Source organism: Dermochelys coriacea, chromosome 12 (assembly GCF_009764565.3).
Source record: "Dermochelys coriacea isolate rDerCor1 chromosome 12, rDerCor1.pri.v4, whole genome shotgun sequence".
Taxonomy (NCBI): domain Eukaryota; kingdom Metazoa; phylum Chordata; order Testudines; family Dermochelyidae; genus Dermochelys; species Dermochelys coriacea.
The window spans coordinates 25,134,432-25,146,840 of record NC_050079.1 but is presented as its reverse complement, the minus strand read 5'-3'; the positions used below and the strand labels follow the sequence as shown (position 1 = coordinate 25,146,840).

Sequence of the window (12,409 nt, the reverse complement as noted above, 5' to 3'; positions counted from 1 at the left end):
TAGGTATTGAACCTGGGTGTTCCATATAGCTGTGCAAAGATAGATTATTGGACTGGCTTATTCTCCTTATCTCCCTGGAGGTTCTTGTGTGTGTGTTTCCCAGCACCCCTTTATTACTTGCCATCTTTAACCGTGTTTCTCTTTACAGTTATCAAATATCTTTTTGGATGCAGGCAGTTAGATAACTGCGTATTTATAATGGTATACAGAGCTTGTCATCTTAAAGTCTTCAGTCTCAATCCAGTCTAGATTGGGAATGTCTAAAATCATTATTGTCTGTTTGGTCCCTCCTGTTGCCCAAGTATATACATCCTAAACCCACCATTACGATTAGGACCAGTTGACACTCTAACTAGCCATTCACTTCAGAGAGGCCCAGGGTTGCCTGAGCCTGGAGACTGGTCTATCTTTTCATGCTTGGGACTGCTTTCTCTAGTCAGAGTTGAAGGGAGTTTACTTATTAAAAAAGTATTGGATTGACAACACTGACATTATTAACACAAAAATTATTTAATATGTCATGAGAGTGCAAGCTTTCACTCTCGAATCCTGATTGGTGTACCTTAATGTGAGAAGGTTAATTTGATTTCCATGCCCATTCCATGCCCATTCCAGGCCTCTGTGCTGAGAATGGCAACAGGGATGCTAATGGTGATGGAAGTTTGCATGATGTGGACATCTCTCTGTTAAACTGTGGCTAAAAAACACATTTATTTCATGTAGCCCATTGATTGGCCATCAGGTGGTAGTCACAGTCTTGACTAAAGAATAATTCTTAGCATTTATATAAAGCTTTACACATTCAAAGCATTTAGAAACATTAATTCTTAAAACTCCCCTAAGTGAGATGAGTATTGTTATCTCTGTTTACAGGCTTGTCTACATGTAAGTTATACTGCTTTAACTATCTCAGTATGGTTAAAACAGTACACCCCCCTAATGTAGTGGTTCTCAAAGCCGGTCCGCCACTTGTTCAGGGAAAGCCCCTGGCAGGCCGGACCGGTTTGTTTACCTGCCGCGTCCGCAGGTTAGGCCAGTCGCGTCTCCCACTGGCCACGGTTCGCCACTCCAGGCCATAGGGGCTGCGGGAAGGGCGGCCAGCACATCCCTTGGCCCGCGCCGCTTCCCACGGCCCCCATTGGCCTGGAGTGGTGAACCGCAGCCAGTGAGAGCCGCGATCGGCCGAACCCACGGATGCGGCAGCTAAACAAACTGGTCCGGCCCGCCTGGGGCTTTCCCTGAAAAAGCGGCGGACCGGCTTTGAGAACCACTGCCCTAATGTGAACACAGTTTTACTGGTATAAGGGTGTCTTACACAATATAACACATTCCCCTCCCCATACAGGAATAGGTATACCAGGACAAAGCACCTTTATCCTGGTATAACGGGGTTTGTGCTGCTTTAACTTTACCGGTATAGTTAAAGCGGTACAGTGTAGGCCGACTGTCGGACATCTTTATAGTTGTGTAACTGCATCCACAGTACCGGTATAACTGTTTAAATAAAAATTCATACCCCTTACTGAAGTAATTGCACCAGTATAAAATGGTATATACCAGGCCATACAGCTGGGGAAGCTGAGCCAGTGCGGTGTAAAGTTGCTTTGCAAAGGCTACACAATGAATCACTGGCAGGACCAGGATTAGAACTAGACACCTATGAACTCCTAATCTCAGGCTCATTCCTCCAGATCCTGCTGCCTACACTTAAACCTGTGACCTAATGGTGAAAGACTCTGTATGTCATTATCAGTCTCTTGAGGTATCCAATCCAACAGCTGATTTTAATTTACAAAAGTGATTTCAAATTGTGGTGGGCTATCTAAATAAACAAAGAGATCTTTATCAAGGTTTCTGTCTTTGCTTTGGGCCTTGCAACAACAAAGTATGCAACCAAGGAAATTGTTGCTTATATATGTACGGTAGCTGTTTAAAATAGAAAAGGAGGTATATATCATCTCAGATTTAAAACCTCATATTTAATTACATTCTGTCAGATCCATTTGAGAAAATTCATATTCATAGGGTGAAGGCAAGTGGAATTTAATTTTCTATATACAGTTTAAATATGGCTGTTTATATATATTTTGATTGCTTTCAGGAAACTAAAGGATTGACTACTGCATTGCTGTACTTTCTGGAATATTCTTGGACCAAAGTTTAGCATCCATAGAAAAATCAAGCTATTGAAGCTAATTAATTCTGAATGAACATTACTACTATTTCATTACTTTATTTTTAACAGTATACACTAAATCTGCTACACCTTGCCAGAGCCATTGCAGCTTTTTTATTATTAATGCCCCTTTGAGTCTCCTGAACAGAAATAGCACATGCTGAACTATGTTAATTTTTCTTCTGTTTCGTTCATTATCCCATGCTTTCCAGTTCACTCAATAAAAAAAATCTTCTAATTAGTTTATCTGAAATAGATACATGAGTTGACCAGCTAAAGGATTGATGCTATTTGTGTCATCTCCTGGATCTTCAATATGTCACAATACATGTTCATTCCCTGGGTCTGGAAACTGATGGCCTAAATCTTACTGTGGATTTTCCAAGATTGAGGCTTCATACAGATGTTTCTGTAATACACAGTAGACTGAGGGATTGAACAAAGACTGTCAAATAAATTTTGTTTTGAGAGCTCAGACTGGAGTTGAACAAAGATCTTAGAATAAAAAAAAACGCTGTCCTCAGTCAAGGCAAACCCTTTTGTTACAGAAAAGCATATGTTAAATAATTTATTAGTTCAGCTAATCATGTTTTAGTTTTTTGGCCTTATGAAACAAAAAATATTATAAATCACAAAGGTCCATGAAAGCATGCCCACTTGCAGATAATAAATGAGTCATAAGACTACTGCAGGAAGGTCTTTCAAATGATTTTGAAGGTGTCTGAAGGTCTTCTTTACATGTGCATGTAACTCATTAATAGTAACTGAGATTTGTAAGCATAAAAAGGGAAGAACTTATCAATTCAGAAGACCTTAATTTTTAATATTTTATACATGCCTAAAAAGGGCTTTACACTGAAAAGAAATAAAGAGAATCAGACCACCTATAGTCTGAGTAGATGTGACTAATAAAGTGCATAAGCAGTAAACTGAAGTATCACTTAAAAATGTAAAAATTCCACTTGATCAAAACTTTTTAATGCAAGCCCTGGTATAAAGTTTCCTTGCATTGATCATCCAGAGCTCTATTGCTTTATGGTAATTTTTATTGCTAATTAGTAACAGAAATTTGTTGTTTGTTTTGACTGGAATTTTCTAAAGCACTGATGGGAATTAGATGACTAATTCCTGTTGACTATCAATGGGAATTGAGTGCACCTAGGCCCATTTGAAAATCTTTACTTTGATTTATATGACTGTGTATTTGAAAGTATTTTTTCACAGTACAGATATAGAAATGAATTGCTCACAAAATATTTTTTTAAAGGAGAAAATAAGTGTAGCGCTTTAAATAGGATTTTATTTCAAATTTTACATATTTTTATGTACTGTGTAAAACTCAAACTGTTTTTTTAACTCTGAAATGTGTGGTTGTCATTGTAACAAAGTGAACCATTATATAGGAAAATAAGAAAATATATTTTAGTTTTCAAAGACAAAATACTACAGTATTATTGAATATCTTTAAACATGATTTTTACCAAAACTCTTAGATGGTAAAACTTGCTTATCCTTTAAAATAAGTGATTTCAGTTCCTGTTTGCTTATTCTATGCAGATTATGTAGAAGAGCAGTTTACAGGTAGTTGCAAACATATTTATTGCCATTAATTATATTTTAGTCCGCTATGAACAATGGTTTGCAGTGTTAGAATCTTTAATTTTTTCATAAGTAAATGTTGAAAAAAAGTTAGCATTCATCTTTATTTTTTCAATTGTTCTCTCTTCTTCAGCAATGGAACCTTTAAAAATAAGAACTTGCTTTTGTTTGCAATTTAGAGACAGTTAAATTTGGTTCCTGGACAGAAGGTTCTTTGATATAAATTGTCTAAGACAGCTCATAATAACAGTGCTTGGTGTTTTTCAGGCACAGTAGGGAAGGCACCAAGAATACAAGCCAGCCCAAGTCCTGGGGGCTTTGGTGTTCAGGTCTCTGCAAATCAGAAAATGAAGCTGAATGACCCTGGAGGTGGATCTTTCAGGTAAAAAAAAAAAACCCCCCCCCCCCCCACACACACGTGTGTTAGAATGGCTTAACACCAGAGGGCAGTATTTTACAATAATTCCTAGATTTCCCATGCACTTTGATTGGATGGCAATCTGTTTATTTAGTTCAACTTTTTTTAAAAAAAGGAAAGATGCTAGATTTTTCCCCCAATGCAGATTTTTAAAATATTTAATAAACCTTACAAATCACTTTTGTGAATACGAATTATTTTTTAGTAAAGGAAGCTATCTATGTAGAAGAGGTTTTCATAAGTGTGCAATACAGCTATTTTTATTAATCAGATTTTAACACTCATATGAGATGTACCTTGTTGAGATGATCCTAACTGTGACAGCAGGGCATACTGTATGTAGATAGGCTTGTGCAGGTCAGCGGCGAGTATGAAGCCTAGGGAAAAGTCTGTTCTTTAGAACTGAAGAGAGAAACTTCATTGCCTTATTTGCTGTTGATGTGATTTGTTTGTGTGACACAACTTGGGGCATTCTTTGAGTTCCTGTAGTGGTCAGGAGCTGCAGAAGTTCAGCCCAATAGTATGGGTTTATTGAGCTGCTTTGCCTGTTATTTTGAATACCCTTCAAACTTTTATAAATATTATTTTACACTGTATGTTTTGAACATTTTTAATACTTTTAATGGAAAGCTAATGTTATATTTACTGCTTTTATCTCCCTCCCACCTTCATTTGAATTTTGTTTCATTGATGTAAATGCATTTTAATTTCTTTTAAAATATTTCCCTTTTTTTCCTATTTATTTGCTAAAATGAGAAAGTATTCTTAGACTGTCGCATTCTTCCTTTAGGATACTTACTTTGATCTGACCTCATCAAACCAGTAATTAATTGACAAGCTTAGACTTTTACAGGTAGAGTTAAAGAGAATTTGTTGGACGTTGTGAAATATCTCTGCTCTGAGGCATGTCAGCATTGCAACTAATAGTGGTAGTACTTACTATTAATCTAGAAGCAAAATCATTCAATTTATTTTCCAGTGCACTTGCCTCCCACTGAGTATTTAAATAATTTAAAATGTATGTTGGGTTCAATTGTACTGTCTTAATAAATATTTTTTGTATAAGTAAGCAACATGGGCATTTATTCTTCGTTAGTATGGCTTTCAATTTTATATACACCAAAAGGGACAGCTTTTTTTTTTTTTTTTTTAAACTGGATGTTGTAAATTGTGTCAGGATTGATTCTTTCATTCACTTAGTTTATACGTAGAATATATTAGGTTAGTTGGAATTGTTAATTTTCCCTACGGGAGAAGCAAATGCTGAAGGCACTGATTGATAAATCAATAAATCTTTAGTTAGTTTGGTAAATAAGCTGTCAAGGGTGTATGTCATTTTTCCTCTAGAGAACAAATTTTAGTCAGAATGAATGTGTTTGTTTTCTTGCATTGTTTTCTCATTCAAAATAGTAAGACACAATGCTGCATTTAAATAAATCCATAAAATTTCAAGGATTTATTAAACAGTAGGAAAGATCGAGTTTTTTCTTGATATCTTAACAAAGAATTCTGTTGTTTGCATATTTGCATTTCAACCCCTAACCTCTCCTGAGGACAAATAGATGTCTGACTATTAAGCCTAAAGGCATAGAGCTGGAAATCTGTATTAATCCTCTGAATGCTGACTAGTTTTCCTCAACATTCCCAGCATGTGTGAAGAATGTGTTTTGTAGCCAGAAGGCAAACTGGCATCTAAGCAGAGCAAAAATTTTGAAAAATAGTTGTGTTATGTATAAATTCATTTTATCCTTGGTGCTTTATTATTGCATATTTGTTTCATTATTTCATACTCTTTCTTTAAAATACTTACTTTAGTTTTTCACTCTCATTTGATAAAGGGTTGGTCACTAGTAAGAGAAATGTGAACTTTATTTTTCTAGACATTTTCTTTTAATCATGTAAGCACTAAGTCCATCATATTTTGCTGAAATATTTTTTCCAATATAAGATGTTGTTTTACTGAAGTGAGTGTGAGGGATTTATACCTGTGAGGCACATATGAACCGAGGGTTTCACAAAAGGTAGCTTAGCCTTCAATATTGACAATAATTACTATGGTAAAAGTTAGATTCAAAGTGCATTGTAGAATGATGGTTAGTGCTCTATAGTTAAGATGGAAGCTAGTTTCCCTTCATAAATCCAGTTGTCAATCCCCTAACTTCTCCAAAATAAAACACATATGTTCAACTTCATATGTTGTTCTATATTGGGTAAAAACTCATCCTGGCTAAAATTTGTCAGGGAAAAATGTGAAGTAGCCCATTCATGTGTATGGTGGTGTTACCTGTGATGATACCTAAAGATGAACATTATTGCCATAGGCTGGCTCCCATTTTGTTTGGGGGGGGTCTCTGGGTGCTACTATAATACCAAAAATATAATAATATTTCCCAAGTTGTGCTTTCTACAGTCAGGGAGGAGAGACAAACAGAAGTCTCCTTGAAATCCACGAGGGGCCTCACCATTATGATCTGATCTGCTATGATAATCTGCCAGTCCTACAATCTTGGGAAGTAATATATAAAATCCTTTGATATTTGATGATTTGGATTTATAAATTGAGGTGATGAATGGCTAACTGTAATGACAAGTGTTTGGAGATGAAATAGTGACTCCATAGTTTAGATTGCATTTACATTTGCACATTAAGTATGGTTTACATTTTTTGTTTGCATAAGCATAGTGAATAATACAGTGTATCTTCCCCAAATTTACAGCACTTACTCTTTGAGTACAGAATTAATTTTCTGAAAATTTGATTTTTTCACTTCTCTGTGTACGTTGGGAGGGATAAACTTGTTGAATTGAAAGTTAGTGAGTTAGACATGCTGTTAGTGTTCTTGGATGGTTGAGTATCATAATGGCAGGGTGGGCGTGAATGTATGCCTTAACTTTGTTTTACTGGCTCTTAAGTGTTCGTGGTGTGAAGAAATATTCCTAAGCAATATCAAACCTGAGTTAACCAAGTATTTGATGTGGGAATAAAAGTATTAAGACCCTACTTAACACTGATTTCTGTGGCACGCTACTCCTTGCCCCATTGCAATTTGACACATGTCTGTTTGTTCATTAACTATGATCCTTATCCCGTTTTCAAATCAGATGAATTCATTGTCCATATCCAAGCTATGAATTATGTTGTAAATAATTATTTGAGGGACAGTCTGGTTGGAAAGAGTAACGCTTGATTGGATAGATATATTGTAATTAAATTGGGCTTGTCAATTGCAGTTAACTCACACGATTAATTGCAGTTTTAATTGCACTGTAAAGCAATAGAATACCAATTGAAATTTATTAAATATTTTTGGATCTTTTTCTACATTTTCAAATATATTGATTTCAATTACAACACAGAATACAAAATGTACAGTGCACACTTTATATTACTTTTGATTACAAATATTTGCACTGTAAAAATGACAAACAAAAGAAATACTATTTTTCAGTTCACCTCATACAAGTACTGTAGTGCAATCTCTTTATCATGAAAGCACAACTTACAAATGTAGATTTTTTTTGTTACATAACTGCACTCCGAAACAAAACAATGTAAAACTTTAGAGCCAACAAGTCCACTCAGTCCTACTTCTTGTTCAGCCAGTCGCTAGGAGAATTTATGGGAGATAATGCTGACCGCTTCTTATTTACAATGTCACCTGAAAGTGAGAACAGGCATTTGCATGGCACTTTTGTAGCTGGCATTGCATTTACGTGCCACCTATGCTGAACGTTGATATGCCTCTTCATGCTTTGGCCACTATTCCAGAGGACATGCTTCTATGCTGATGATGCTTGTTAAAAAAAATGTGTTAATTAAATTTGTGACTGAACTCCTTGGAGGAGAATTGTATGTCTCCTGCTCCATGGTTTTACATGCATTTGGCCATATATTTTGTGTTATGGTAGTCTCGAATGACGACCCAGCATATATTTGATTTAACAATACTTTCATTGCAGATTTGACAAAACATAAAGAAGGTTCCAATATCTGATTTCTAAAGATAGCTACAGCACTTGACCCAAGGTTTAAAAATCTGAAGTGCCTTCCAAAATCTGAGAGAGACAAGGTGTGTGTGGAGCATGCTTTCAGAAATCTTAAAAGTACAACACTGTGATGCAGAAACTACAGAACCCAAACCACCAAAATAGAAAATCAGCCTTCTGTTGGTGGCATCTGACTGAGATGATAAAAATGAACATGCGTCGGTCCGCACTGCTTTGGATAGTTATCGAGCAGAATCTGTCATCAGCATGGATGCATGCCCTCTGGAATGATGGTTGAAGCATGAAGGGACATATGAATCTTTAGTGCATCTGGCACGTAAATATCTTGCAACGCCGGCTACAACAGTGCCATGTGAACACCTGTTCTCACTTTCAGGTGACATTGTAAACAAGAAGTGGGCAGCATGATCTCTTGCAAATGTAAAAAAAAAAACCTTTTGTCTCAGTGATTGGCTGAGCAAGAAGAAGGACTGAGTGACTTATAGGCCTTAAAGTTTTACATTTTTTTATTTTTGAATGCAGTTATTTTTTGTACATAATTCTTCAATTGTAAGTTGCACTTTCATGATAAAGAGATTGGACTACAATATTTGTATTAGGTGAATTGAAAATACTATTTCTTTTGTTTTTTACAGTGCAAATATTTGTAATCAAAAATAAATATAAAGTGAGAACTGTACACTTTGTATTCTGTGTTGTAATTGAAACCAATATATTTGAAAATGTAGAAAACATCCAAAAATATTTAAATAAATCGTATTCTATTATTGTTTAACAGCATGATTAATTTTTTTGAGTTAATCGCTTGAATTAAGTGTGATTTATCGACAGCTCTAATCTCTACAAAATGCTCTTCACCATTTCAGACATTTTGAGATGTTGGTATTTTAATGCCCTGCTTTTTTTCTTTATGTAAAATAATTTAAAGCAGGATTATGGTAACTTTACTCACAATGGGTACCTTAATCCACAAATAGTTCCACTGAGTACAACAGGACTAATTGAGGAGTAAGGTTCTACAAGAAGTATGTAAAGTAATCATAAATCTGACCATTAATTTTTTTCCCAAACTTTTTTTGGTTTCTATTCTCAATTTTTAGATAACTTTGGTAGTTTTGTCTGTTTCAAACATGAAGTGATTACTAGGATGGGTGTTACCATTTCATGGCAGAATTTGGAAAACTTTGCTGAGTCTTCTACAAAACCATCTAATCTAGTTTAAAACAAGTTCAGTGCATCCTGTTTCTCTGTAAATTAAATCTTTAAACTTGAATCTTGAAAACCTGAAATCATTCTGGTTGCTGTGCAGATTACAAAGGAATTTACTCTTGCTGAAGTAGAATGAGTTTATTTCAGCTAGTATTGAGTTTTGCACTAATATAATTTAATCTGATTTAAAATTATAGGGCAACGATTAAAAATCTTATTTGCTGTTGTTGATTGTGGTCGCTTGCCCTCTGGAATTTTAGGAGAATTTTAACTTCCTATTTTTTCACAGACCATATAAAACAGTTATTTTACAATCTTTTGGTAGATTTTTTTTTTGTTTTTTAGCTCTCCATTCTGTTTTCCAATTTACTCATTTTCCCATCTACCTCACTCATTATTATGTTTAATAATAAAAAAAGGAATGTTAGGGGACTGTAATAGAGTGATCAGTGATCCAGCCCCAAGTGAAGTGTGACTAAAAGCCATCATCTGGCTGATCTCATTCATTATAGAAGACAGACCTGCCAGTTTTAAAACAAAGAAACTGCTGTGACTGGCAACTAGGGAATGCTGCCAACGTAGATTTGTTTTGTTTGAGATGGGATAGATAGGTTGAGCGGCTATCTAGGTTCACCTTCCTTTTTCAAAGGCCCCATATTATTCTGAGCTGTTTTTCAGAGTTGGCTGTATGTAACCTCTGAACTTCATCAACACCACTCCTGGGTCTGCCAGAATAATGGGAGGAGGCGCTTGTGGAACCTATGCCTATAAAGTGAGAATACAATTCCCCTGAAACTCTATGCTCACTTTTAATGTTGGAGGCCAGCACCTGTGGTGTACTGCCATTGGTCCATGAACCTTTAAAATAAAAAGGTCAGTGTTAATAGTTGCACGTTCACAAGTGGACTTCATCAAAAGCTAGTTTATGTTTATGTTGGAAGCGCCAAAGACAGAACATCTGAATCCTTCCCCAACTGAAGGCATTTGCCTCCAACATTGTCACAAAGCCTTTAATATTTAAAATAATATGGAGGAAAAATATCTGTAAAAACAAAGCTCTGTTTACTCTCTTTAATTTCAGATATTAGAAATAAAAGATCAATTTTATAATTGAAATAAGACACTCCAAATTGGGTGACATGGTGGCATGCGGCGTGTCCACCACTACAAGTTTGGTGCAAGTGGAGAGTAACACTACAGCCTACTCCCACCATCATATACTCCACACAGTTCCAGTGAAATAGGTGTGTGCAGTACATCTGAAGATTTTGGTTCAAATTGTGCTGACAAGTATGAGAGAAAAAGTGTATGTGATCATGTATTTAAAGACTGTATCATAATGCACAAGGAGGCTGGCTACATGACACTGGTTCTCCTCTCTGTTTCCACATAATCATTAAAATTACATTAAGACAACTACATATATATTACTTTCCTTTTTAATTTCATTTTTTCATGTAAGCAATGCTGTAATTGCCCTGTGTTTCCTACATGAATGGGAGAAAGGTGGTTTGTGTGATTGCATATGGGAGGAAAAATGGTCCATTAGACCATCTTATCTGTTAAGATGTAGACAACATTATGAGCTTGAGGGGAAAAAAACAGTCCTACACTGATAAATAATTCACGCAACATTGTGAGGCTGCTTCCAATACCCTAAGAACTGTACAATACAACAAAAATGGGAATCATAAGCTACTTTGCTATGTTGTACCTTTAGAGCACAATCCTGATGTGCAAAGGAACCTAATGGGGAATAGACAGTAACTATCAATCTAACCTACCACTGGATGGCATCTTTGTTCCACAGAATTATTACTGAAAATCCGTTGATCTGGAGTGAAAAGTTGACTTTTATGGGAAAAGTTTGAGAAACAGTGTTTGCCAGTTTTTTGTCATATTTCTCCTTAGAGCATCCAAAACCACTTTACTCTCCATTCTATAATTCTTCAAAATAAAAAAAAAAAGGGAGGGGGGGATTGACAGACTGCCATTAGAATAGAAGATTCAAATCACCAATTATTATTACAGTTTTCTTTTTCTACCTTTCCTGTAATATTTTATTCTCTGCACAACAATTGATAAATAATTAGCAAGTGAGATGCAAGAAAATTACTCTATCCAGGGGTTCTCCTGATGAACTAAACTATTAGTGCTGTTGAAATATTCTGGATAATATCATTGGAACTCCTCCAGAAAAAAATAGTTTATTGCCACTAATTGCAGCCTATTTTATGTTGTTTATAATGGATGGACTATAATCTTTTATTGTGAATTTGTATAGTTTTAAAAAAAAATACTAGTGGCAAAAGTATCGTGCAGAAGAAGAGGAAAGAGTTGAGTGCATCTCTAGCAGATAAATATAAAGGATAAACTTCTTTATGTAAACTTAGCATTCTACTTTTTTTGATATTTACCCATTATCCCTGCAACTTAGCAGAGAGGGCTTAAGGCGGTGAATGTTTTCATCAGTACGGTGACTCTTACTGCTCTATAGTAGAAAGAGCAATAAGAATTTATTTTTAAATTGGTGTGGTAGGACCACATTGTTTTCACAAACAGGAAATAATGACTCTTCCCTCTCTTTTTTTTTTTAAGCTTTACAATAACTATATCTAAGGAGCTTATTTTTTATTTATTTATTTATTTATTTTGGCAGGGGGATAGGCAGGCGGATCACCATGATAATTAGTAAAGAGAAAACAGTTGGGCATTGAAATAGTGAGGAGTAATACTGTACTTTTTAGGGTCTGTGATGTGACTGTAAAATAATTGTCTCATGTTCATGATTCAAATTGACTGATACCACTGGTTTGTCCAAATGTATTTGAGTTCCCTTTATGCGTATTTACATAATTGTCAAATGTTAGTGCAAGAAATAACCTGTTATGGTAATGATCCCTTTGCATAATATATATAGTTGTACTTTTTAAATTTGTACTGCAAATGAGGTTATCTTTTTTCCCAACTATTTATATTGATGATTTGGGTTTATAATT

General features: G+C 35.3%; 1 protein-coding gene across 8 annotated transcripts in view; it reads left to right on the top strand.

Moving 5' to 3' along the window:
* Nucleotides 1-12,409, top strand: part of LOC119841149 (transcription initiation factor TFIID subunit 4-like) — a 215,303-nt gene that overhangs the window by 49,483 nt on the left and 153,411 nt on the right. For all 8 annotated transcript variants that reach the window (XR_006275011.1, XR_006275012.1, XM_043494760.1 and 5 more), the window contains one exon: nt 4,043-4,157. Coding sequence is in view for 6 of the 8 variants with exons in the window: in XM_043494760.1 (XP_043350695.1) it covers nt 4,043-4,157 (115 nt within the window). In the remaining 2 variants the exon portion in view is untranslated. The remainder of the gene's footprint in view (nt 1-4,042; nt 4,158-12,409) is intronic.